The sequence below is a fragment of the Lampris incognitus genome, chromosome 10 (genome assembly GCF_029633865.1).
Source record: "Lampris incognitus isolate fLamInc1 chromosome 10, fLamInc1.hap2, whole genome shotgun sequence".
In the NCBI taxonomy this organism is placed as follows: domain Eukaryota; kingdom Metazoa; phylum Chordata; class Actinopteri; order Lampriformes; family Lampridae; genus Lampris; species Lampris incognitus.
The window spans coordinates 27,613,003-27,637,366 of NC_079220.1; the positions used below are offsets into that span (position 1 = coordinate 27,613,003).

A 24,364-nucleotide genomic window follows, 5' to 3' on the forward strand; every position below is an offset into this window, starting at 1 on the left:
TCCAAATTCAGACTGCAGTAAAGATATATTGTACAGCCAGGATACAGCAGGATCAACATACACCAGACCTGCTTTTAGACTTTAAAATTCATTTTTAATTTATAATTGGCAGGACAGTGAAGATGGAGGAGATGAACAGGTTCAAGAGAAAGAGAACAGTAAAGGTCTTAAGTTGAACTGGGTCTAAGAAAATTGCAGTGTGTTTAGACCTGCCTTTTTTTTTTTTACTGGATTAGCCACTGAAACAGATGGTTTTACAGATTAATTTTCCTCCTCAGCCTCCGCTCCCATCAGTCTCCATGACCATAGGTCCATCAATTGCCATGTGTATACAGGTTTTCGCTGATTTAATGTTTTTCTTAAGAGTGTAAGATGTGCAGGTCAGTGAAAATCAGCTGGACTGATTTGGTTTGATCCCAAACCTGTACATGTATGACTCTGGAAGGAGCATGGTTAAAAACCGCTGTCTGTATTTATTTATTTGGACCCCCCCCCCTTTTTTTTTTTCTTTGCAATTGTATCCAGCCAATTACCCCAATCTTCTGAGCCATCCCGGTCACTGCTTCACCTCCTCTGCTGATCTGGGAAGGGCTGCAGACTACCACATGCCTCCTCCGATACACAGCGTCGCCAGCCGCTTCGTTTCACCTGACAGTGAGGAGTTTCACCAGGGGGACGTAGCGCATGGGAAGATCGCGCTATTCCCTCCAGTTCCCCCTCCCCCCGAACAGGCGCCTCGACCGACCAGAGGAGGCGCTAATGTGGCGACCAGAACACATACCCACATTCAGCTTCCCACCCACAGACACAGCCAATTGTGTCTGTAGGGATGCTCGACCAAGCCGGAGGTAACACGAGGATTCAAACTGCCAATTCACGTGTTGGTAGGCAACGGAATAGACCGCCATGCCACCTGGATACCCCGCTGTCTATATTCATATGTGCTGCTAATGCTGTGCTATATGTGCTGGAGGCCACCCTACCTTTGTGGTTTCAAACAGCAGATCCCGATCTCCAGCCGTGATCTTAAAGGTGTTGCTGTCCGAGACGCCATAGGTGCAGATCTGGCCATAAGGGAAGGACTCCAGGGCCTCTGCCTCTCCCTGTCGATACAAAGACACAGACGTAGCTGCCACGCCCAGCCACAGCTTCTGTGAAAAACTCCCTGTCGAACTCTGGAGGAGGAGGAGGAGGGAGCGAGGCTTTAGTACCGTTCATCATTATTGTAGCTTTGTTCTTCGCCTATACTTACTAATGGACACCTTTAAAGCACACATGCGCCCTTTCCAATAACCCATTCAAGATCTACGATGAGAGCTACCATGCATGATGGTAGCTCTGGTAGCCCCCCCCCCCCATTGTTCAACAGGAACAGGTAAGTGTGAAAGGAAAACTAGGATGGAGAGAGGTGATGGCATGCAATATGGTATGGTATGTAAACCCAGGACACTGCATATGATCTTATATATGGTACATGGTCCAACTCGCTGAGCCTGCAGAACAACCCAATGGCTAGAGAAAAGTCAGTGAGGTTACTCCTGCTGAAAGGTGAACTGGGTTTTCTTAGCTATGTGTTTGGCATACACCAATCACAATCCCTCCTGCTAGGAGGGCAGTTTATTTAACTGAAGGAAACCACCAGTATACGTTGCTCAATGTTAAACCTCTGTTGCCTCTGCTGCTGTTAGGCATACTTGGCTGCAGCTCACCTTCCTCTACCCCACCTGCTTCCTGAATGGATCTGCTTACATGAACTGTACACAGGATTTATGCCCTGTGTTTGACAGATTTAGTTTATTCTCCAATGTGCGGCCAGTAAATATAAGCAGATCCTTTTAATGCCAAAGCTAAAAAAATAAAATAAAATAAAAAATCATACTACCTTTTATAAACTAGACATATTCTACTCAGTCGGGACAACATGTGAATTGTCCTCAACGAAAATCTATCTTATCTTACAACCAGTCTGCTGACTCTAACTGATGCTGAACATACCATCCAGAGTAGCTGTACAGTAAGTGCCTTGCTCAAGAGCACTATAAGGAATGGTTAACAGGACATAAAGCACATCTCATTCATGCACTCGTCAGAACCAGATTTTCCTGGGATATGAACTAACAACCAGGTTACAAGCTCTTTTCCTAAACCACAAGCGCGCTCTCTCTACAACTAACCAGAAACAGACACATGGCAGTAACCGTAACATGAACTCACGATACTCACGATATAGTAATCCACCTCGTACAGCGTGCATCCAAACCCCGACCACTGACGTGCGATGGTGAGGTAGGCCGCCATGCTGTCCCTGCGGCTGTAGCCGGCCAGACCTTTCCAGCGCTCTACGATCGATCCCGTGATGGCTGCCGCCTCCTCCTTCAGACGACTGCGCAGGCGCAGGTCCTGCTCTACCTTCTGCTTGTGGGCCGCTGTGGCTGTGTGGCTCCACAGCGTTCCCGACAGCAGGCCGGTGGGGAAGCGCTGTGTTGTGGGGCAGCCCTGGGCTGCCATTTGGCAAGGGGGCATGGTCAGCGGGGCAGAGAGTGACATGAGAACCCGGGTTTCCACCACGTGGTTGGGCAGGAGCTCGTCCAGAGGGGGGCAGGGGGAGTGGGTGCTGAAGTCTCCGATCAGACACTGTAGCCGCAGGGCAGCCAAGGCCTGGAGGTCCTCTTCACAGGCAGGCAGCTGGCCGCGCACCATCATCTCATGACACTGCGGCCCGCAGAGGCACACACAAGACGGAGATGGGGAGAGAGAAAAGGGAGTTTCAGTCTGTCAGTAAGTAAAACTCTCCCCTTAAATCTGTCCTTCCCCACCCTGTTTCATTTTGTCCCATAACTCTTTTATAAGACTCTTCAGGAAAAATGTTCTAATGAACCCACTCCTGGGACAGGCTGCCTTTCACCCACCCCCCCACCCCCGTACTGCAGCCAGTGCTCTTAGTCATGCTTTTAAAGCATTGTGTTTTATTATTATTGTGGCCTGTAGTACTTTTATGACTTAATAAAAAAAAAAAAAATGCAATGAAATACAAGGTATGAGTCATTTGCAACATAGGCCATTAAATTATATCTCATTATCGGTACTGAAAGGGTCACTTGATTCTGAAGAAACATCTATTTGTGTCTCTTATTATAATTTCCCTTCTATTCATAGACTTAACTGATATTATCTAATACTCTCACTTATTTCATACACATGGAAAACCAATTTTATTTTATCCCACTCTTCCAAGCCGTCCCAGTCGCTGCTCCACCCCTTCTGCCAATCCGGGGAGGGCTGCGGACTACAACATGCCTCCTCCTATACATGTGGAGTCGTCAGCCGCTTCTTTTCACTCGACATGAGGAGTTTCACCAGGGGGACGTAGCGCGTGGGAGGATCATGCTATTCCCCCAGTTCACCATCCCCCTGAACAGGTGCCTCAACTGACCAGAGGAGGCGCTAGTGCAGCGACCAGGACATATACCCACATCCGGCTTCCCACCTGCAGACACGGCCAATTGTGTCTGTAGGGACGCCCGACCAAGCCGGAGGTAACATGAGGATTCGAACCGCCAATCCCCGTGTTGGTAGGCAACGGAATACACCGCTATACTACCCGGACGCCCGAACAGTAAGGAGTTTCACCAGGGGGACGTAGCGTGTGGGAGGATCACACTAGTCCCCCCAGTTCCTCCTCCCTCCCTGAACAGGCACCCCAACCAACCAGAGGAGGCACTAGTGCAGCGACCAGGACACATACCCACATCTGGCTTCCCACCTGCAGACATGGCCAATTGTGTCTGTAGGGATGCCCGACCAAGCCGAAGGTAAAACGGGATTTGAACCGGCAATCCCCGTGTTGGTAGGCAACGGAATAGACTGATACGCCACCCAGATGCCCTGGAAAACCAGTTTTTTTTTTAAATTTTGGTATAGTATATTAACCCCCTTGGGGAAATTCCTCTCTGCATTTAACCCATCTTAGCTGTGTAGCTAGGAGCAGTGGGCAGCCGCTGTGCAGCACCCGGGGACCAACTCCAGTTCGTCTTGCCATGCCTCGGTCAGGGGCACAGACAGGAGTATAAACCTGAACATGCATGTCTTTTTTGACAGTGGGAGGAAACTGGAGCACCTGGAGAAAACCCACTCTAGACACGGGGACAACATGCAAACTCCACACAGAGGATGACTTGGGATGACCCCCAAGGTTGGACAACCCCGGGGTTCGAACCCAGGACCTTCTTGCTGTGAGGCGACAGTGCTAACCACTGGGCTACCGTGCCGCCAACATAGTTGGCACATACATGTTGAAATGTATGTGAAAATTTGCTTGGCAAAAAAAAACAAACTTAGATGTCTCAGAAAGAAAGGCTCTGCTCCCACTCCTTGGAGGAGCCGTGCTCTCGTGCGTTACCTGCTCAAAAAGGAAGAGGTACTCGATGCTGTCCACTGATATGCTGTCGGCATCCAACAAGCAATACAGCTTGAAATAGAGTTTCCACTGGGAGCCAGACTCCGATTCTTTGGTGGACAAGCTGGAAGCCAGAGGGAAAGATGATTTAGAAGGGGGGGGGCAGTGGGAATAGCATACTCACAGACAACTGGTGCTCTGCAAACTCAGATGGTTTGATTCTCTGGTGTTGACGTTATTTTTCAGGAGTTGACGTCACAGCACAGAGTAAAAAATTAAGCTTTTACCGAGTCTCCTGTTAACCCTGTCACTCAGAGCTGCAGTGACACAGACGCTCGCACCTGTTCTAACAGGCGTGAGCGTCTGTGTCTAAAACAGCCATCCTTTTTATTCAGGCTAGATGCCTTATCGTTAAGTTGGAGACTTTGCCTTGTGCAAGCAAATGACATCAGCTTCACCTTGGCTCTCCAGCAGCTACACTGGTTACTGATAGCTGGAGTGACACAAATCCAGTATCCCAGCAGGAAGTTGTGTTTGACCAGCAAGACCAGGCGAGGTCAAAACAGTTAAAACTTTCAGGGTGGGAGGTATCGAACTACAGGAAGATAAAAACACATTCCGCCACACTGTTCACATTCTTCCAGCTGGTGAAAAGTAACTGAGTCCTGGCATGGATATAGAGAAGATGTTATTCTTTAGGATCCTTTTTGTTTGTTGTTTATTTTCTTTTTTTTTATGAGTGCCTTTGTTGGGCTTATGAGCTTCCTCACAGCATTTGTTCACCCCCCCCCCCTTTTTTTCCTACCAAATTATGTCCAGCCAATTACCCCACTCTACCGAGCCATCCCGGTCGCTGCTCCACCCCCTCTGCCGATCCGGGGAGGGCTGCAGACTACCACATGCCTCCTCCGACACATGTGGAGTTGCCAGCCGCTTTTTTTCACCTGACAGTGAGGAGTTTGGCCAGGGGGATGTAGCGCATTGAAGGATCACGCTAGTTCCCCCCAGTCCCCCGCCCCCTCCGAACAGGCGCCCCGGCCGACCAGAGGAGGCGTTAGTGCAGCGACCAGGACACATACCCACATCCGCCTTCCCCCCCGCAGACACGGCCAATTGTGTCTGTAGGGACACCCGATCAAACAGGAGGTAACATGGGGACTCGAACTGGTGATCCCCGTGTTGGTAGGCAACGTAACAGACCACTATGCTACCCGGACGCCCCCACATTTGTCCATTTTTACAGGGATGGAGAGAGACATTAAACTTTTCGAACCTGGTCAGGATGTCTGCGACGAGAGTGCTGCCGGCCACAGGCTGCTCCCACAGTGCATTCTGTTCATACAGTGCAAACGTATTCTTGCTCTCATGCAGACCCAGCTTCTCCTGCATCCTCCGAACCACCTGGTGAAGAACAAGGGCGTGTGGTGCAGGGGGTGAATAAAGCAAGAGTTAAATTTCAAAAGGGAAGTGGTCGCATCTATGCAACCCTTACTGGCATAGCATGCTTCTGCTGTCACAGATACGTCACTGTGAAAACACATCGACATGGTGGGTGTGAGTAGGACTGACGGAGGTCAACCTATGTGAGAGAGGCTGCTATGGTGGAACAAGGACAGGTTATGTCCTCACCTCATTGGCAGTGGTGTGGGAGCTGATGTAGAGCTGACAGGAGCCGGGGCCCGGGTAGTGCACGGTGCACAGCATCTCCTGTCGGTTCATCAGCATCTGGATCTCCTCCCAGGAGGGTACACATTCCCGACACCTGGTCTTTTCCAGTGCCTCGCCGATGAACGATGCATAGTTATCCATCTCGGACTCGGGGCTCTGGCTCTGGATCCTGAGAGAAAGAAAGAGGGAGAGTGTATGAATCAGGCGGCTGGGTAGGTGTGTGTATGTGTGCGCCCTCCCCGACATGTAATTGCACATCTGTCAGCTAAATGAAAATATACCACATGTATTAAAAGGGTCAAACTTGTTTATTTCGATGATGTTAACTCAGATCCAAAGTCTGCAAAGTGTTATGCTAGGACTATAGGCTTTGCGTCACCCGTTTGATTTGACAGAGTTCTTTATTTTCTTTGGGCTGGCAAAGCTAGAATGTCAATGAGGCAAGGAATGACAAATGTTCTCACTTTAACTCTTGGGGACTTAAAAAGGTCTCAAAATCCTTCAGTCCTTCAAAAAGGAGGAAGAAAGAAAAGAAAACATGTTTGACTTTGGGCAGCACACGGAACAGGAAAGGGTGTTTCCGCTCACGTGAACCAGAGTGACCTGCCACTTCCTCCCAGCGGAGTGGCCAGGAGAGAGGTAGTCGTGTGTGTGTGTGTGTGTGTGTGTGTGTGTGTGTTTTGGGAGAGAGGGGACACAAAAAGCAGCGGGGGCCTGTAATCCCCGACACCTTGCAGTGTGAGGGGTGCGAAACACAACCTGATGGAACCATGAGCTCAACTCAGTTTAAACATGGGGGAAAAAAAGAAATAGGAAGGATGCAATTATATCAAAGTGTTCGTCCCAAAATAAATATAACACAGAAGGGGTAGAGAGAGGCAAACTGAGGGGGCTCTCAAATATTCTACCAGACAGAAAGAGGCCCTCTCGCTCCCTCCTATGTCCGTCTCTCATGGCTGGCCACAGGGTGCGTTTCATCCTGCTTCAACATCACTAGGAATGTTCCGTCGAGTCTGCGATCCTTCGTCTACTTTCCCCCTCTTTGGTCCAGTCTAGGCTTTTCTATTCTTTCGTTCCTTCATTCTCTTCCCCTTTTCCTTGTTCCTTCCACCTCTCCTCATCTTAACACTGGGCTCATGGCCCGCTCGCTTTGAATACAGACGTTTCCCCGGAGGAATTTTCATTGCACTGGGGGAGCGGAGGGAGGCTCTCTGGGCCCGCTGCCCATTCCTTTGCTCTCCCCACTGTAGCTGTAGCTTTAACACTGATCCAGAAGGAGAGAGAGAGAGACGCAGAGAGAGAGAGACAGCGAGAGGGAGCGCGTAAGAATGCAGGCGAGCGCTATGAGACACACTGGCAAGTCGCAGGGAGTGCGCCTCAGAGTTGCATGCAACTGTTCCATTAGCTTTGGGGTGACTCCGAGTACAGACATATAGATAGCAATCTATGGTGGATTTTATGACATGGTGTTGCAGAGGAGCCCTTAAAGAGGAAGATTAGCACTGCTAATACAGTTTATATTAGCGTGCTTGACCGAGTGGGCTAATTCAGACCTGCAAATCCAGCCCCAAAACGAGGGATCTGTCTGAGAGTAATGCACTAACAATTCAAAAGGAATATGATGCTACTATATCTGAACTGGTGGTTAGCATGGCTGGCGCCTGCTTTTTGTCCCGATGTCTGGAACCAGTTATTTTTCTGCAGCTATTGACAACTGGTGTACCTCTGACTCTCGCCCCTTGTCAACCTCTTCTCCCCAGTTCCCAACTCACTCAACCCCTCCCCACCCCCACCCCTTACAAACACAATGACAAAGACCAGAGGTTCCCTGAAATAATTGGCACACGTGTTTTCCCAAACCACACCAAAGACCTAACCCCCCCCCATCACCACTTTTGCATTCCATGCCCATGGGCGCATCTCTCACCTCTTGAGGTGAAAGCGTAGGTACTTGAGTATGGTGGAGCTGGGCAGGAAGGTGCAGCTCATGCAGGTGAGAAGCTGCCAGTAGCGCAGGTGCGCGGCCGTGTGCGGCGCTGGCGTGCAGCTGGTCTGCTTCACCAGCTGGCAGTAGACCTCATCTCGGAGCGGCCGCAGGTCCAGGCAGGTCTGCAGCACACCCTGGATGATCGGCACGGGCTCCCGCGCCGACTCCAGTTGCTGCAGGCAGTTGAAGAGCCTCACAGCTTCCTCGCGCACCGTGCCGTAGCCCTTCCCACTGTAGTCTTGGAGGAGGAGGAGGGGGGGGGGGTTAAGAAGAGTGAATGCTTTTATAGGAATTTTGCAGCAAACACGTCTCTTGACTCGATGCATTTCTCACATTTTGTCACTTGCAAGCATGTTGGATACATGTGGGTGACGTGCACCCCTAAAGTGCTTACATGTGTGCTCCAGGCTGCCATACGGGAAGGGCAGGAGAGGTGCATACAGGGGGCTCTGGGTATACTTCAAGATGGGGTTGTGCTGGTAGATATGTTCCACCACCTCGGGGTTGAACTTATTCTCCTACAGGAAATTAAAGGGGGGGGGCGGTTGACAGAAGGTAAAATCAATAGAAAGAAACAGTGATCAACATACTTTGATATCCTTTCAATGCACAAGCTGGTCTGAAAGCAAGGCAAAGGGGTTGGCGATTGAATGTGTTTGCGTGTTTATGTTTCTGTGTGCGTCTGCCAGGGCTGACCAGTTTCAATGTAACCGGTGTCACAATTCCGCTCCAGCAGCTTTCACAGAACAGGGAAGGTCAAGTGATGATCCAGCAAACCGCACCAGCATGGCTGATACATTATATTTTATGTGCTGGTGTCAAGGAGTTATGTGTGCGTGTGTAGACGATGTGCATGTGTTTGTGTGTTTTACTGCTCTGCCTCAGTGGGTTAGATGTCTTTCAGCAGCACAGCCAGCCTCCAATGCTGCTGCTGCTGCTGCCGACCAGCACCTGTTGGCCATTAGTAATGTTGCCACTGCCCCTGGCTCTGTCCTCCTCCCTATCTGCCCCTGTTCTCCCTGGCTACAAGACAAGCCTCCCCCCCTACCCCCCTTTTGTGGGGCAAAGTTGACACATTCTTCTGAAGTGCTTGGTGCACACTGGTGACAGATCGGCTTGTCTGTTTGAACTGGGGGGAATGCTCTGTGGAACACGTGGAGCACTCTAGAGTACAACACAAAAAACATACGCAGCACAACAAACACTACAACTTTAAAAAAAAAACTTTTTTGGGGGGATTGTTTTCACCCTTTTTCTCCCAAGTTGTACCCGTCCAATTATCCCACTCTTCCGAGCCGTTCCGGTTCCATGTGGAGTCGCCGGCCGCTTCTTTTCACCTGACAGTGAGGAGTTTTGCCAGGGGGATATAGCCTGTGGGAGGATCACGCTATTCCCCCCAGCCCCCCCCCGAACAGGCGCCCCGACCGACCAGAGGGGGCACTAGTGCAGCGACCAGGACACATACCCACATCCGGCTTCCCACCCGCAGACACAGCCAACTGTCTGTAGGGATGCCCGACCAAGCTGGAGGTAACACGGGGATCCGAACCGGAGTTCCTCGTGTTGGTAGACAACGTAATAGACCGCTACACTACCCGGACAACCCCTCAACTTTTAAAATTTATGCTACCCATTCGTGGATTAGCGCTACAAATAGTCCAATATTCCCTAGGATATACCATTAGAAAATCTGCAAACTGTGAGATCGATTAAAGGAATGGGACACAGAAGCATTTAATATTGTTTCATGTAAAGATAATTCAAAAGAGCTTTTTATCCCTGATATCTCTTTCTCTGATCTCTCCTCCTCCGATTTATTTCTTTTACAGATGGCTCCTGCCTAAGGGTCCATGGGTAAGACTGGAATCTGTGCTCTCACATCTCAGGGACATGCATGCATCTATGCTCAGAGATAAGTAGACTGTGCTGTTCATTTGGTAGTGGCAGTTATCCTCTGCCCTATTCTTACAATCGATAAGGAATAAGATGTACATATTTAAGAGAGAGTGTGCTAAAATGAGAGGAAAAAAGAGACGGACCGGTGGACAATCAAGTCAGTCAGTTTGTCAGTCAGTCAAGGGGGATGAGACGATCTTCAGAGGGAATACCCAATACCGATGGAGAAGGTGAGGAGTATTTAGAAAGTAGGCCCTTGTCCTTGTCCAAAAAGCTCAGCTGCTCGTGACGTAGCAGACAGGGGCAGACAGAGACAGGCAGATTACCCGCTCTCTATGAGATTAGAGACTCTGGCTGGGAGATTACAGTGCCCTGAGGCCAAGGAGAGGAGTGTTTATCTGGACCCAGCCGGTTCCCACCAAGGCCCTCCTCCTCAGCCAGAGTGCCCCCTCTCCCTGCCTCCCCCTGGGACAGTGATGCAAGAAAATTCATCAGTCTGCTCGGTGAGATACCAGCACATCTCTAGAAAACCCCAGCTCTAAAAAAATATGGCTGCCACTTGATAACTGATTGCACCTACTCCTGCTCAGTGTTAAGGTACAGGGACAGATGTCTCTCCAAAACACACACACACACACACACACACACACACACACACACACACACAGCTATGATAGTCATAATATTTACAAGCAATACATGTGTGGCAAGACTGATGTAAAGTCAAGTGGTATGCCAGAGAAAATACACCAAACATGCAAAGGCCTTGTTAAGAGTAACATAGAAGGATAGTGGGCTAAAACTAGTTTTCCAATTATTTTTACATTTATACATTTGGCAAAGCTTTTATCCAAAGCGATTTACAAGAGAGTCAGTGATTGGCAGATAAATGGACGTATTACCAACTGACATCACAGTGTTACATAATAATCATATAATACTATTATATGAAGTAGTAACAGTACATTTGCTTCATAGTAGCATCATAGTGAAGAGGACATTTCATGTCAAGTGTATAAGTGTGCCTTAGATTATAAAGAGGCAAATTATAGATTTACATTGTTACATGTCAGTGTAACAGTTATGTTTTCATCCCAAGAGCATAAAACTGCAAGTGCAGGTATAATAAGGGCAGTAGACAGTATGAGGGCTCACCTAGAAGGAAACCATTTGGAGTAGTCCTGAACTCCTGATACTACAACGCCTACCTCTGGCAGACCTGAAGAGAGAGCAACTGATGGCCATATCCAATTAACCACCAGCTGCAGCTACTCTGCAATCACTCTACTCAAGCCAAAAAGACTGATGTCATCAGCCTACAGACTTGGCACGAATTGTTGAAAAAGGGGACGTGGGTTTTTGACCATATTCTGTGACGTAGGCATTAGAGGAAGAATGACCCCGGCAACCAGATGGTGGAGTGAGAGACAGACATGGATGAACGGCAAAGACAGTTTGGTGCCTTGTTTCCCTCTTGTGTCTCATTCCTTCTCCTGTCTGTCTTCCAGAGTGATCTGTTAAGTCTCCCTGCGCACTGTAAAGAAGGACCCGAACCAGGAAGAACCGCAGTTGGTTTAGCACCACCGCTTAATTAATAAAGTGTATTTGAGTTCTGCAACACTAGTTTGTCCCTGTCTAGCATTTTTCCCAGACTGAGAGCCCACATATGGTGGAGAATGCAGACACTTTGATTATCACAACTGCGCAAAGGAGAAATGGAAGCACCCCTTGCAGAATGTTTAAAGAGCCAAGTCACCCTGGCCACAGCCGTGCAAAAACTATCCCAGCAAGGCCAATGCTCCCAGGATATAACATCCAGAGACATACTGACTAAATTGACAGCTGAGGACGATGTAGAGGCCTTCCTGGAGATATCTGAGAGGACTGCAGACTGTACAGGGTGGCCACAGGCAGAGTGGGCAGACATCCTAGCCCCGTTCTTGACCGGAGAAGCTCGACAAGCCTGTCAGGACCTGCCCCCACACAGCCCAATTCTTACCGCACCCTGAAGACTGCCATCCTCTCCAGGTATGGATACAGTCTGTCAGCTCGGGCACAAAGGTTTCATTGATGGAGGTATGACCCCACCCAGGCCGTCCGTGCTCAGACAGCATCCCTCTGTTGCCTAACCGAAGTAGGCTGACTGAGGGGATATGCCTTCAGCGGTGGAGCAAGTGGTGTTGGACCGATGCAGCTGAGCCCTACCACCTGATGCCAAGTAATATGCTGCCCAGGCCAGTCCCCAGGGGGTAGATCACCTGGTCAGCCTTCTGGAAAATCATCAGGTAACCATAAAGATGATGTGATCCGCCAAAGAATAATTTGGGAAAGGGAGGGGTAGCACAGGCTGGTGCCAAACAGACAGACCTGAAAGAGGGAGGTTCCAGAGAACACTGGCCAGTGGTAGCCCCAGCCAAAGAAGACCAGCCAGTGAGAGGGATGAAAGGGGATGTTAAACATGTAGAAAATATGGCCACATAGTGTGGAATTGTCCAGACAGATGTGACCATGCCATCTGCTGACTTAGCCACCCCAATGTGCCTTTATGTCACCTCCTGCTGGGAGCATGAAGATGTGAAGGCCCCGCATATCCCCGTATGGGCACAGGGAAGAGACACGGAGGACCTGCTAGACTCTGTTAGCAAAGTAATCCTTGTCAGACCCAAGTATGTATGAAAACCTGTGGCAGGTGAGGTTGATGTAGCCTATGTACATGGTGATATAAGGACCTTCAGACCACCCAAGGTCAGACAACCTTGCCAGCCAGAGTGGCCAACAACCTCCCAGTGCCTATATTAATTGGTAAAGACTGCCCTCTTCTCCTGACTCTCAAAAGTTATCTTGGGAGTGGTGGAAACACCATGCACCGAAAGAGGAAGAGAAGATGCGGACACCCTACTGCTAAAATGGGTGCTGTAGTACCTACCAACCACCAGGAAAGCTCCAGCCAGTCTGAAAGGGAGTCAGAGCATGAATCCCCTCCAAGAAAGACACCATGGAGTCAGCTAAAGAGGGAGTTGAGCATAGACCAGCCCCCAAGGAGATTAGATCAGAGGAGGTCTTCTCAGAATTTCCCTTTGCTGAACCAGGAGATGCCCAACTCCATGATCCAAATCTGGCTCAAGCACAGAGAGACGTATAGATGAAGTCCTCCAACCTGGGGGTGAGTGAACTCGGATATTCTAACTTTGCATGACCAAATGGTTTGCTGTATAGGATACAAAAAGTCAGAATGACTGTAGTTAACCAGTTACTTGTACCCAGTCCCTATCTTTCTGATAAAGCCGAAGCGGCCTTCATCCAACCACAAGAGGCCCTCTGCAGAGAACCAGTCTTGGCTACCCCAAACTTCAAGTGCACCTTCATTTTACTCGCAGATGACTCGGAGTCCGGCCTTGAAGCAGTCCTGTCACAGGTGATAAAATGGGGTAGAGCACCCCCATTGTATATATTAGCCGTAGACTGCTTAAGCATAAGAATCGTGCCACTATAGAAAGTCTTGGCACTGAAATGGGCAATGCACAGCAATATTACCTATTAAGCAGGAAGTTTACCCTAGTGACAAATCATGCACCATTGAAACGGCTCTACTTAAACAAAGGGAAAAATCCACATATCACACACTGTTTTCTAGAGTTGCAGGATTTTGCCTTCAAGGTAGTGCACCAAGCTGGGGAGGGCCATGGCCATCTCCCGCAGGGATGAGTGCCTCTGGGCTGTTGCTCCCTGCACCAGCATGAAGCCATTGGGAGGGATATGTGAGGGCTCACCTACACAGAAGCTATTGGGAGTAGTCCTGAACTCCCAATACTACCATGCCTACCTCTCTGGCAGACCTAGAGAGAGAGCAGCTGACGGCCATATCCAATTAACCACCAGCTGCAGCTACTCTGCAATCACTCTACTCAAGCCAAAAAGACCAAGACTTTGGGGGGGGGGGGGGCGTGAGTACAGCTTGTTGAAAAAGGAGACGTGGATTTTTGACCATGGTCTGTGACAGAGGCATTAGAGGCAGAGTGACCCTGGCAACCAGACGGTGGAGTGAGGGACTACCATGGACAACGGATGAACGGCAAAGACAGCTTGGTAACTTGTTTCCCTCTTGTGTCTCACTCCCTCTCCTTTCTGTCTTCCAAAGTGACCATTGTTCAGTCTCCCTGCGCACTGTAAAGAAGGACTCCAACCAGGAAGAACTGCAGTTTGATTCAGTTCCAATGTTTGTGTATTTGAGTTCTGCAACACTAGTTTGTCCCCGTCTTGCATTTTACCCAGACCGGGGAGCCCACAACAGATAATAAAGGATTAAATAGGTTAGGGCATAATAGTAGTATTAAATGATTCATAAAGTTTACTGTGACAATGATCCGTAATGCAGGTGAGTCTTGTTCTTACAATGAGGGTATGATTTTTGGTAGATACTGTGAAACGACTCAGACTCTCACTCATCACACACAAACTTATAAAGATAATATGTAGCTTATGTGTGGCTTGTAAATGTTCAAGTTAATCTTCCTCTTAAATGACAGATATAGCCAATAGGTGGTTTACCAGTTAACCTGACTTATGGCCTGTGTCCTCTGTTAGCAGAATGGATGATGAGGTAATTCAACAGAAAAAAGGTACGATATAGGCAAAGGAAGATTTTGGACTCCTGGCCTTGTGTACCCGTGTGGCTCCCATGGTTACAGGTTACAGAGCCAGGGGGCAATGAGGAACATGGTGTGCAGCCACCGTGTATGTTTGTCACGTGCAGTTTAGCAATGTCAGTGTGTGTGTGTGTGTGTGTGTGTGTGTGTGTGTGTGTGTGTGTGTCCTACCTCAATGTCTCGGATGAGGAGCTGGGTAGGCGTTTCCACTGGTGCTTTGGTATCAATTACTTTCTGGACAGCACATGCCCAGTGCACAGCCTCGTTGAAGTGTTTGGTGTACAGTCGATAGCAGTGCTTACGCCCATACACTGTGATGCTCCAGCAGCCTGCATAAAAAAAATGCCAAAAGCGTCCATGTAAGAACTCCATATAAGATTTACTTTATTAAACCCCATGGGGGAATTCATCTTCTTCATTTAACCCATCCTAAACACCCATGGTAGGAGCAGCAGGCAGCCGCAATGCAGCGCACAGGGACCAAATCCAGCTCTACTTGCCATGCCTCGGTCAGAGGCACAGACCCTAACATCCATGTCTTTGATGGCTTCCCTATATTGTAATTTTTAATAAAAAACTAAATCACATTTGGACAAACTTGTGTGAGAAAAGCTGCATGAAATAAAAATGGAGTAAAGTTCTGATGGTTAATTTTTGTAGTGTCTTACAAGTGGTGGAATAAAAAAAAAAGTTTTTCCCCCATATCATGAAAAGTCTGCTGGGGGAATGACTTAATGCATGAGAAAAACCCCTGACTCCACCAAAACCAAACAAGAAAGGTCATCTCAGAGAGGCGTTAGGACACAAGTGTGAAACCCCTCCGTGATTCTCCTCTTGGTGGATCTGCAAAAAAAAGAAAAGGAAAAAAGCACACCTCCTGGTGCAGAGGCCATATTAGACGTACCACAGGCTGCCTTGTCTCATCTACAGCTGTTATCAGCCTTTCCTGCTATGTAACTTGGCCCTAGACCTCTCTTTGTTTAGCTTCTTAGCAAAGTTCAAATGAAAAGTGAAGCTAAAGACAGTTTGGGGCCAACATATTGGCTTACTGGAAATGTCTCGCCTTTTCTGAACCTGTTCAGTGCTCTGTCATGACTCTGCCATAAAAAGGAACAGTCAGGTGTTGAGGTTGATGGCCTGAAAGGGAACTAATATATCAAGGTAAACACCAGAGATTTTCAGAGGAAGTAACCATGTTTAATTCTCTTCTTCTATGACAAATTTCTTGACAGCTTAAGGGAAACACACAAATATTCACTGGTGAAACAACCAACAGGAACCTGTGACAAAGGCACTGTTGAAAAGCACACTTCTGTCTAGGAAAGTCCCAGGCATGACTTAGTAAATGCTATGCTTGGGTTGGGGGATTGTACTTTGCTTTGGACATTTTATGTGGTTGGTTAAAGTCAACCAGGACATAACGCCCTCCATTGAATGATAGACAAACAAGGCCAACAAAGAAAATGACTGGTTTGAGTAATACTCATTCCCTTTCCCATAAAAACAATGGACTTTCATCTTCATTCTCCATTTGATGCATTTCGCTCATCACGTAAGCGGCGAGAGATGCCCAGACCGATTAGTCAGAAAAGATTTCCAGACCCAAAGCTAGGCTAAGCACTGGACCAAACACATTGGGGGTTTCCCTAAACCTATTCAGCACTGCAATGCTTATGGAAAGGGAAAAGTGGGGCCGCAAAAAACCAGGGCCAACTTCCTGTGGACAATTAAAAATGTTTGGTCACCAGTACTGCTTGAATAAAGGCAACTAGCATAGGTGTTGTTAGGTTTTTTTTTTTTTTTTTTTCTCCTCCCTTATTCCCCCCAATTGTACCCCGCCAATTACCCCACTCAACGGAGCCGTCCCGGTCACTGCTTCACCCCCTCTGCCGATCCGGGCAGGGCTGCAAAATACCACATTCCTCCTCTGATACATGAGTCGCCAGCTGCTTCTTTTCACCTGACAGTGAGGAGTTTCGCCGGGGGGATGTAGCGCATGAGAGGATCATGCGCTATCCCACCCCCTGCCCCAAACAGGCGCCCCGACCAACCAGAGGAGGCACTAGTGCAACGGCCAGGACACATGCCCACACCCGGCTTCCCACCCGCAGACACGGCCAATTGTGTCCGTAGGGACGCCCGACAAAGGTAACATGGGAATTCGAACCGATGATCCCCATGTTGGTAGGCAACGGAATAGACTGCTACGCTACCCAGATGCCCGTGTTGTTAGTTTAAACGAAATTATCCACAGGAATATGCAAATGAGTCACTATGTGTTGAAGCGTGTGCGTGTACACACTTGTGTGCCCTCACCCATTTCCTTGTATGTCTGTTTGTCCGGCCAGATGACAGAACAGAGGTTAGTGAGGACCAGGGTGCCCAGACGTCGTGCTCCTTTCTCTGGGCCGCTGTAGTAATCCAGCGAGTCCTGGCTCAGCACAAACCAATAGCGACGCTGCTTGATCCAGCTACCACGCACCTCCCTGAACAGCCACCCTGTAGTGGGGACACACACAGACAAAGTTCACATCAAAATGAGAAGCATCCTGGTGGCTCACTTAGCCACAATGTGATTGTTCAAGTAGTGAAGCTCAACTTCATAAACGGTCAAGTAAGTTTGTACCATATAGGAATTTGTCATGGTACGATGCTCAACATAAAGACACAAAGACATGGACGTTTTGAGGGCAAAAACGCATGCCAGTATTAGAAAAAAACAGTATGTACGTTCTGTTGACTGTGGAAAAACCTTAATCTGTTTGTGAACATGTGAGATCCTTGGATTGGATCTGACTGAACATAGGTCACGTCATCTCCCTTTATCTGGCTCTTTTGTCCACTTTTTGCTGTCAATTGTCTAATAGAGGGAAAAAAACAAAGAACAAAAAAACAGCTTACCGCTATCTATCTCGTATTTCACAAGTTGTACATAATTGTGTTTGACAGAGGGATGAGTCATTACCTGGACTTGAGTCACAATTTTGATGACTTGAGTCTTACTTGGTCTTGAACATGCATGAAATCGAGAATTGCTTACGACTTAAGATGACTCAAAATGACTTGTAATATTAATTGCTGACTTGTGTGAGGAAATGAAGTTTTCATTGATTGTAGACATATGGTACCATCATTTCAGCAAGCTTTACTGAGAGAACAATATATGCTAAAATTGACTTAACATGACTTGATATCCAAAGGAATTGAATCAAGTGCAACTGGACTTGGTATATATCTGTGAAGACGTTTCGCCTCTCATCCAAGAGGCTTCATCAGTTCGTGCCTTTCTGACTAGACCAAGAAAGGCGAAACGTCTTCACGGATATATACCAAATCCAGTTGCACTTGGTTCAATTACTTTGGATAACCATGACCTGGATGAATGAGAACATTCACAGACATGACTTGATATCAACTGTGACCTGACTTGTTTGCCATCTAGGGACTTGGCCCTTTTGACTTGGATTTGCTTGAAACTTAAAACCCTTTGACTCGTTACTTAGTTGTGACCCAAGCATGAGAGAAACAGTTCCAGCTATGTCTTGATGCATGCTCAGCAATCCAGGTAAGAAAATCCCAGAAAGTATAATCAGTTCATCTGGACACACCGTTTATTGGGAGAAATGTTTCATCACTCATCTAAGTGACTTCTTCAGTCTCAACTGACTGCAGGTATCCCCACCCTTATAAACAATACAGTGGCATAACGACCAAAACCAATGACCAGTTTTGATATGCAAATTACCATGAACATTAGCTAGAATTACAATGGTCATATGTACTATTCACAGAGGATTGGGGACACATGGGTTAAGAATAGATGCGTGAACATCCCCACCGGCTGGGGAAGGGGAGAAATCCCACTTTAAACAGGCCCTGGTTAAGTGGTTATCCTAACTGGGTGTTTGTCAAAACCAGGAAGATGCCCAAACAGTGCACCAGCTGATCGAAGAGAGGGGAAGGACAACAGCTGCCTAAGCGTAACCCAGTGGTGGGCGTGTCGGAAAAGTTGAGACAAGTATTTTTCAAACATCGCGTCTCAGTTGCTTTCAAACCCCAAAACACGCTGCGACAGAAGTTGGTCCACTCCAAGAATCGGGTCCCCCAGCACAAACAAAGCAATATAGTGCGTACGCTGTTAAGTGCCGGGAGGATTGATGTGACTTATACATGGGGAAACCAAACAGACGCTGGCCAAGAGGATGGCACAACACAGGAGAGCTAACATGGCAAGCCAGGACTCCGCAGTCTACACCCATCTACAGGCCAGCGGCCACTATTTCAAGGATGAGGATGTGCACATCCTTGATAGGGAGAAACGCTGGTTTGAACGGGTAGTCAAAGAGGCCATCTATGTCATCTATGTGAAGAGGAAACGACCATCCCTGAACCGGGGGGGGGGGGGGGGGACAAAGAGTACATCTGTCACCATCTTACAATGCTGTGATTGCAAACATTCTCAATCCTCTGTGAATAGTAGTACACATGACCATTGTAACTCCTTTTTTTTGGGGGGGGGGGGGGTTCCTCCCTTTTCTCCACAATTGTACTTGGCCAATTACCCCACTCTTCTGGGCCGTCCCGGCCGCTGCTCCACCCCTTCCACTGATCCGGGGAGGGCTGCAGACTATCACATGCCTCCTCTGATACATGTGGAGTCACCAGCCGCTTCTTTTCAACTGACAGTGAGGAGTTTCATCAGGGGGACGCAGCGTGTGGGAGGATCACGCTATTCCCCCCCCCAGTATTAGTAGGCAACCGAATAGACCGCCACGCCACCCAGACACCCCGACTGTAACTCTAGTTAATGGTCACGCTCATATTTGCATATGAAACTGATCGTTGGTTTCGGTCGTTATGCCACTGTTCTGTTTATAAGGGTGGGGATACCTGCAGTCAGTTGAGACTGAAGCAGTCACTTAGATGAGGGATGAAACATATCTCAATAAACATTGTGTCCAGATAAACTTATTCAACTTTGACAGGTGAGTTTTGTATTTTTCATTTTTCCCTAAAATAGTTTTGATTTTTTTTTTACTTTATTTTTATAGGTTGCAATTTCACATTAAGAGTGGAAAAAGTTCTGACATAATTTTTATACCCACCTGTCTAGTGTGTGTGTGTGTTAAAAAAATAAAATTTCAAAGACAATCTCCATGACATGTAATTGTCCATGAAGTCTGTTGCAGTGTGTCTTTGTGGCAGTACGCCGTGTTGAGGTGAATACGAGGGTTAATTAGACAGGGTTAAACATAATCACTGCAGGGGGGAGACCTAAAAGATCTCTAACCCGAAGCAGGTTAAAAATACAGTCAGCTAATGGCAAAGGCATTAGGGCCAGCATGCAACCAGTATAATTTCCACTTAGGACGGTAAAGAGAGAGAGAGAGAGCGAGCAAGTGAGAGAGAGCTGCAGGAATGATTTGTCATTAACACAGAGGGTAGAAGAGAGGGAGGAGGCATTCTCCAGATCTGCCCCGCCCCCCAACAACCACAGAGCACCAGGCAGGCTGCAGCGCTCAAGGCTGCCCCTAGGCCCTGCATAGCCATAGCTCTGAAATACAGCATCATTACCCTCTCAAGAGTCCCAAGGGAACAAATGCCAGAAAAACACGACACCCCCACTTAGAAAATTACTCTTAATAAATATTTAACTTCTTATTACTCATAACACATCGAAACCAATTTGGAAGCGGTGTATACAGATAGAGAGAGAAAGGAAAAATGCAGCTGGGGTTGGGAGAAGTGGGGGAATGGATGAAAGCTGTTCTAGTGAGAGGTCAAAGTTCAACCTGAGGGTTAATGGAGAGGCTGGTACAGGACCCTGGCAGGCTGACTAGACCGCTCTGGGCTTTGGAAATGGGCAGGGCTGCCATAGACTGGCTGTCAGGCAATGGTTTGTTTGTGCTTATGTGCTTGTATGCATTTGTGAGTGCATTTGGCCTTTAGTGTGCATGTGCTTTCAAATTAGAACAATTGGGCTAAGTACCTTTAGCTCCGAACCCCCTGCCTAGAAAGGGGGGTTATGACGCCACACTCGCATCACAGCTTCCTCTGTGGTTGGCAAGCTGCATGCCACCTGTCAGCCAGCGCTCATTTTCCCTCGATCTCTCCACCCTCATTCTCTCACCATTTACTTTCATCTCTCCAACCTCCTACCACTCCCCTTCTTTATTTGCCTAAAAAGTGGTTTTCTCGGGGAGTTTCACATGCAATACAGCCACTACCACCAGTTCTCCAGAAGTTAAGAACTGGCCCACTGGAGGAAGTAGGGGGGCAACGGCTAACTCTCTCAGGCTATGCTTCCTGTTTCAGAATGCCTCTATATGATAGAACTAGCAGACTTGAATGCACAATAAACCCTCTTTATATAGCCAGTAGGGCAGAAGCCCTGGAGTTGGCTTAACACCACATCAGAACCGAGCAGCATCAAAACTTAACATGAATAAAACCTCGCAGGTAAGTGGCACAGGTCTTGCTGACGGATGGCCTGTGGGGATGGGAATGGAGTAAAGACAGGCGGAGCTGGATATGTGAGCTGCCTTGACATAACACCTGTCGCCAACACAAGACATCTTACTGCCAGGGTTATAGTTCTTACGACCAGTCTTGAAACCAAAATCCCCTTGATCTTGGATCTCTCCTCAGTCTTGGACCTAATTTGTCTTAGTCTCGTCTTGATCTCAGGCACAAGTCTTGATGATATATTTTATGAAATTAAGCTGATGATAAATAAAACACTCAAAGCTCTGTATATTCTTCAGGAAACATACAACTAAACTATGAGATTTCAATTATTCAAGTTGTTAAAGTTAATTTCTTCAGTATTGGTGGATTTGGCATAATCTCGTGGGTCACAATAGTTCGTTCTCACACCGGCAATCCCAGCTTTCCGTTCAAAATGGACGTGATACTGATGCGTAGAAAGTGTTTGTGCGCAAGTCGCAATGTTCGACAGTCAATTTGGTGTAACATCGTCAAGAAGATACTCCGGTGGTAGCCTGGGCATTTTGGAGCAAGAAGAACTATCAATAATATCATCTAACACTTCCATATTGAGCAACATATCAAGCCAAATCAAACATTAAATTTAACTTAATTGCCCATTAGGGCTGGGCGATAGAGACCAAAAGTTATAACTCGGTATTTTTAGGCTGAATGGCGATACACGATATATATCTCGGTATTTTCTACGAAGTGGGCTAAATGTTCAGTTTTTAGTCAAAGCCACATGTGAGATGTCACAAGCACTTTTATTAAAACAGATTAAAATAAAATGCAAAGACAAGGTTTCCTTCCCTATTTTAAAATATACAGCTGCACGATCAACATGTAAATGAAAAATGATCTAAAACCATGACCATCAATTCATTTTGACCATGAGCGGGTCAAAATGGCCGCTCGTGGGGTCCGCGGTGGTGTAGTGGTCTAAGCATCGGCTTTGTGTCGATGCAGTTGCCCACTGGGGACTGGGGTTTGCGCCCCGGTCTCATCAGATCCGACTATGGCCGGACTCGATGAAGCAGCAATCATTGGCAACGCTGTCTTCGGGAGGGGGGCGGAGTCGGCTTGTGTTCGTCACGTGAATGCGTCTCCGTGTGTGTCGGAAACAACAGTGGTTCGGCCTGGAGTCGCCTTGTCACGAAAGTGGGGAGGCGATCTCCTTCGAGACTGCTGGCCAGAGAGATGCAGTTGGAGAACACATGCAGTACAAGGGTGGGTGTTTGAATTAAAATAGGGATCGATTGGCCACTAAATTGGGAGAAAAAAGGGAAAAATTAGAAATAAATGTATAAAAAAAATGGCCGCTCGTAATTTGCGTGTGATCGTGCACGTCATGTCACTGTTTGTGACGTGTTTTGGCCATCCATCCATTATCCAAACCGCTTATCCTGCTCTCAGGGTCGCGAGGATGCTGGAGCCTATCCCAGCAGTCATTGGGTGGCAGGCGGGGGGACACCCTGGACAGGCCGCCTGAGCAGGTTGTCAAATACCGACGCAAAGATTGAAGTAGTATGCCAGTGGGCATCTACTCCTCCATCACATTCACCAACCTCCATCATCTCCGACAAACCACTCGCAACAGTAGAATCCTTCAAATACCTGGGCAGCTTCCTCTCTGACGACTGCAGCATCGACAGGGAGATACAAAACCGGATTAAATAAGCATCATCCTCTTTTGGCAGACTTAGGAGAAGGGTCTTTCAAAACAAAGACCTCAACCTCCACACCAAAATATCTGTCTACTTGGCAGTTGTCATCACAACTCTCCTCTACAGCTGTGAGGCGTGGCCCCTGTACAGCCACCATCTCAGGATGCTTGAGGCCTTCCACATCAGATGCCTACAATGCATCCTGAGGATAACCTGGCGTGACCGAGTGCCTCATACTGAAATACTCCGCAAGACCAATTGCATCAGCATGGCGGCTACCATCACCCAGCACCAACTTCACTGGCTCGGTCACGTCATCAGGATGCCGAAGGAGCGCTTACCACGTAAAGTGCTGTATGGCCAGCTACATCTTGGCTGCCGCTTGGCAGGGGGCCAGAAAAACGGTACAAAGACCAACTGAAGACCATCATAAAAAAGTGCGGCCTGAACCCGAGCCAGCTGGAGGACACTGTATTTGACGAGAACGGGTTGTCCTTTGAGGTGCGCACATTGCGGAGGAAAACGCTGCAACGTTAAAAAAAAAAAAAAACCTTAAATTTGTGCTCAAAGACAGCGCTACAAAAAGCCTATCAAAGACACGTCATTCTATCATTGCCCAAGAAGGGCAGAAAGACGTACAACTTCTTTCAGAATTGAGTGTCTATCCCGGCAGAGTAGAGTCCCCCCGTGAAGAGGCGCCTAACTGAGCACGATTCAACGCCAAATATTGCCCGATATCAGACAGAATTATCAACTCGTTACACTCCGTTTCCATCTTCAGTCAGACATTGCCTCCACCCCAATGGATTTCCGTGGGGGAGGGGGATTCGATTTTGCCTAACCAATCACTAGACACCAACGTATCCAACTTGCCAGGGTTTTAAGGGTGGAACGGAGCAAAGTAAAAACAAACTACGATTTCGGGTGATATTGAGGGGTCATATTCAATTCAAGAATATTATTCAGGACCCCAAACGGGAAAGAGGCCATTAAGTGAACGTCTCCGAGATGTCGGGTAATTCTGCTTTAGACAACTGCTTGACAACGGCGTTTGTCCCGCCCGTGGCGCTGATTGGCTAATCGTTAGTTCTCCCTCCCCCCTGTGGTGCTCATTGGATAATCTCTTTCAACCGAGAAACTGCTGTCCATTTTTTCTCCTTCTTTATGAACTTTATTCAGGAACCAAGAAACCCAGCCACTGAGAATGTGCAAGCCAGGGCATTCTTAGTGCCGGTCCCAAGCCCGGATAAATGGGGAGGGTTGCGTCAGGAAGGGCATCCGGCGTAAAATCTTTGCCAAATCAAATATGCGGATCATAAATAAGATTTCCATACCGGATCAATCGAGGCCCGGGTTACCAACAACCACCACCGGTACTGTTAACCAGCAGAGTGCCGGTGGAAACTGTGCTACTTTTGGGCGAAGGAGAAGGACAGGGGAAAGGCATGTCCAGAGGCAGCGAGAGAGGGGGAAGGGTAGTGGAGTGTGGAGGTGAGAGTCGGAACTTTAAATGTTGGCACTATGACTGATAAAGGGAGAGAGTTGGCTGATATGATGGAAAGAAGAAGGTAAGGCATACTGTGTGTGCAAGAGACCAGGTGGAAGGGGAGTAAGGCCA

At 47.9% G+C, this 24,364-nt stretch overlaps 1 protein-coding gene across 1 annotated transcript in view; it reads right to left on the reverse strand.

The window, feature by feature from the left end:
• Nucleotides 1-24,364, reverse strand: part of plekhh3 (pleckstrin homology, MyTH4 and FERM domain containing H3) — a 52,789-nt gene that overhangs the window by 3,564 nt on the left and 24,861 nt on the right. The window contains exons 4-12 of the mRNA XM_056287716.1: nucleotides 16,910-17,092; nucleotides 14,765-14,922; nucleotides 8,446-8,569; nucleotides 7,992-8,289; nucleotides 6,026-6,233; nucleotides 5,670-5,797; nucleotides 4,400-4,520; nucleotides 2,224-2,712; nucleotides 984-1,175 (exon numbers count right to left, since the gene is read on the reverse strand). Coding sequence (XP_056143691.1) covers nucleotides 984-1,175; nucleotides 2,224-2,712; nucleotides 4,400-4,520; nucleotides 5,670-5,797; nucleotides 6,026-6,233; nucleotides 7,992-8,289; nucleotides 8,446-8,569; nucleotides 14,765-14,922; nucleotides 16,910-17,092 — 1,901 coding nt within the window. The remainder of the gene's footprint in view (nucleotides 1-983; nucleotides 1,176-2,223; nucleotides 2,713-4,399; nucleotides 4,521-5,669; nucleotides 5,798-6,025; nucleotides 6,234-7,991; nucleotides 8,290-8,445; nucleotides 8,570-14,764; nucleotides 14,923-16,909; nucleotides 17,093-24,364) is intronic.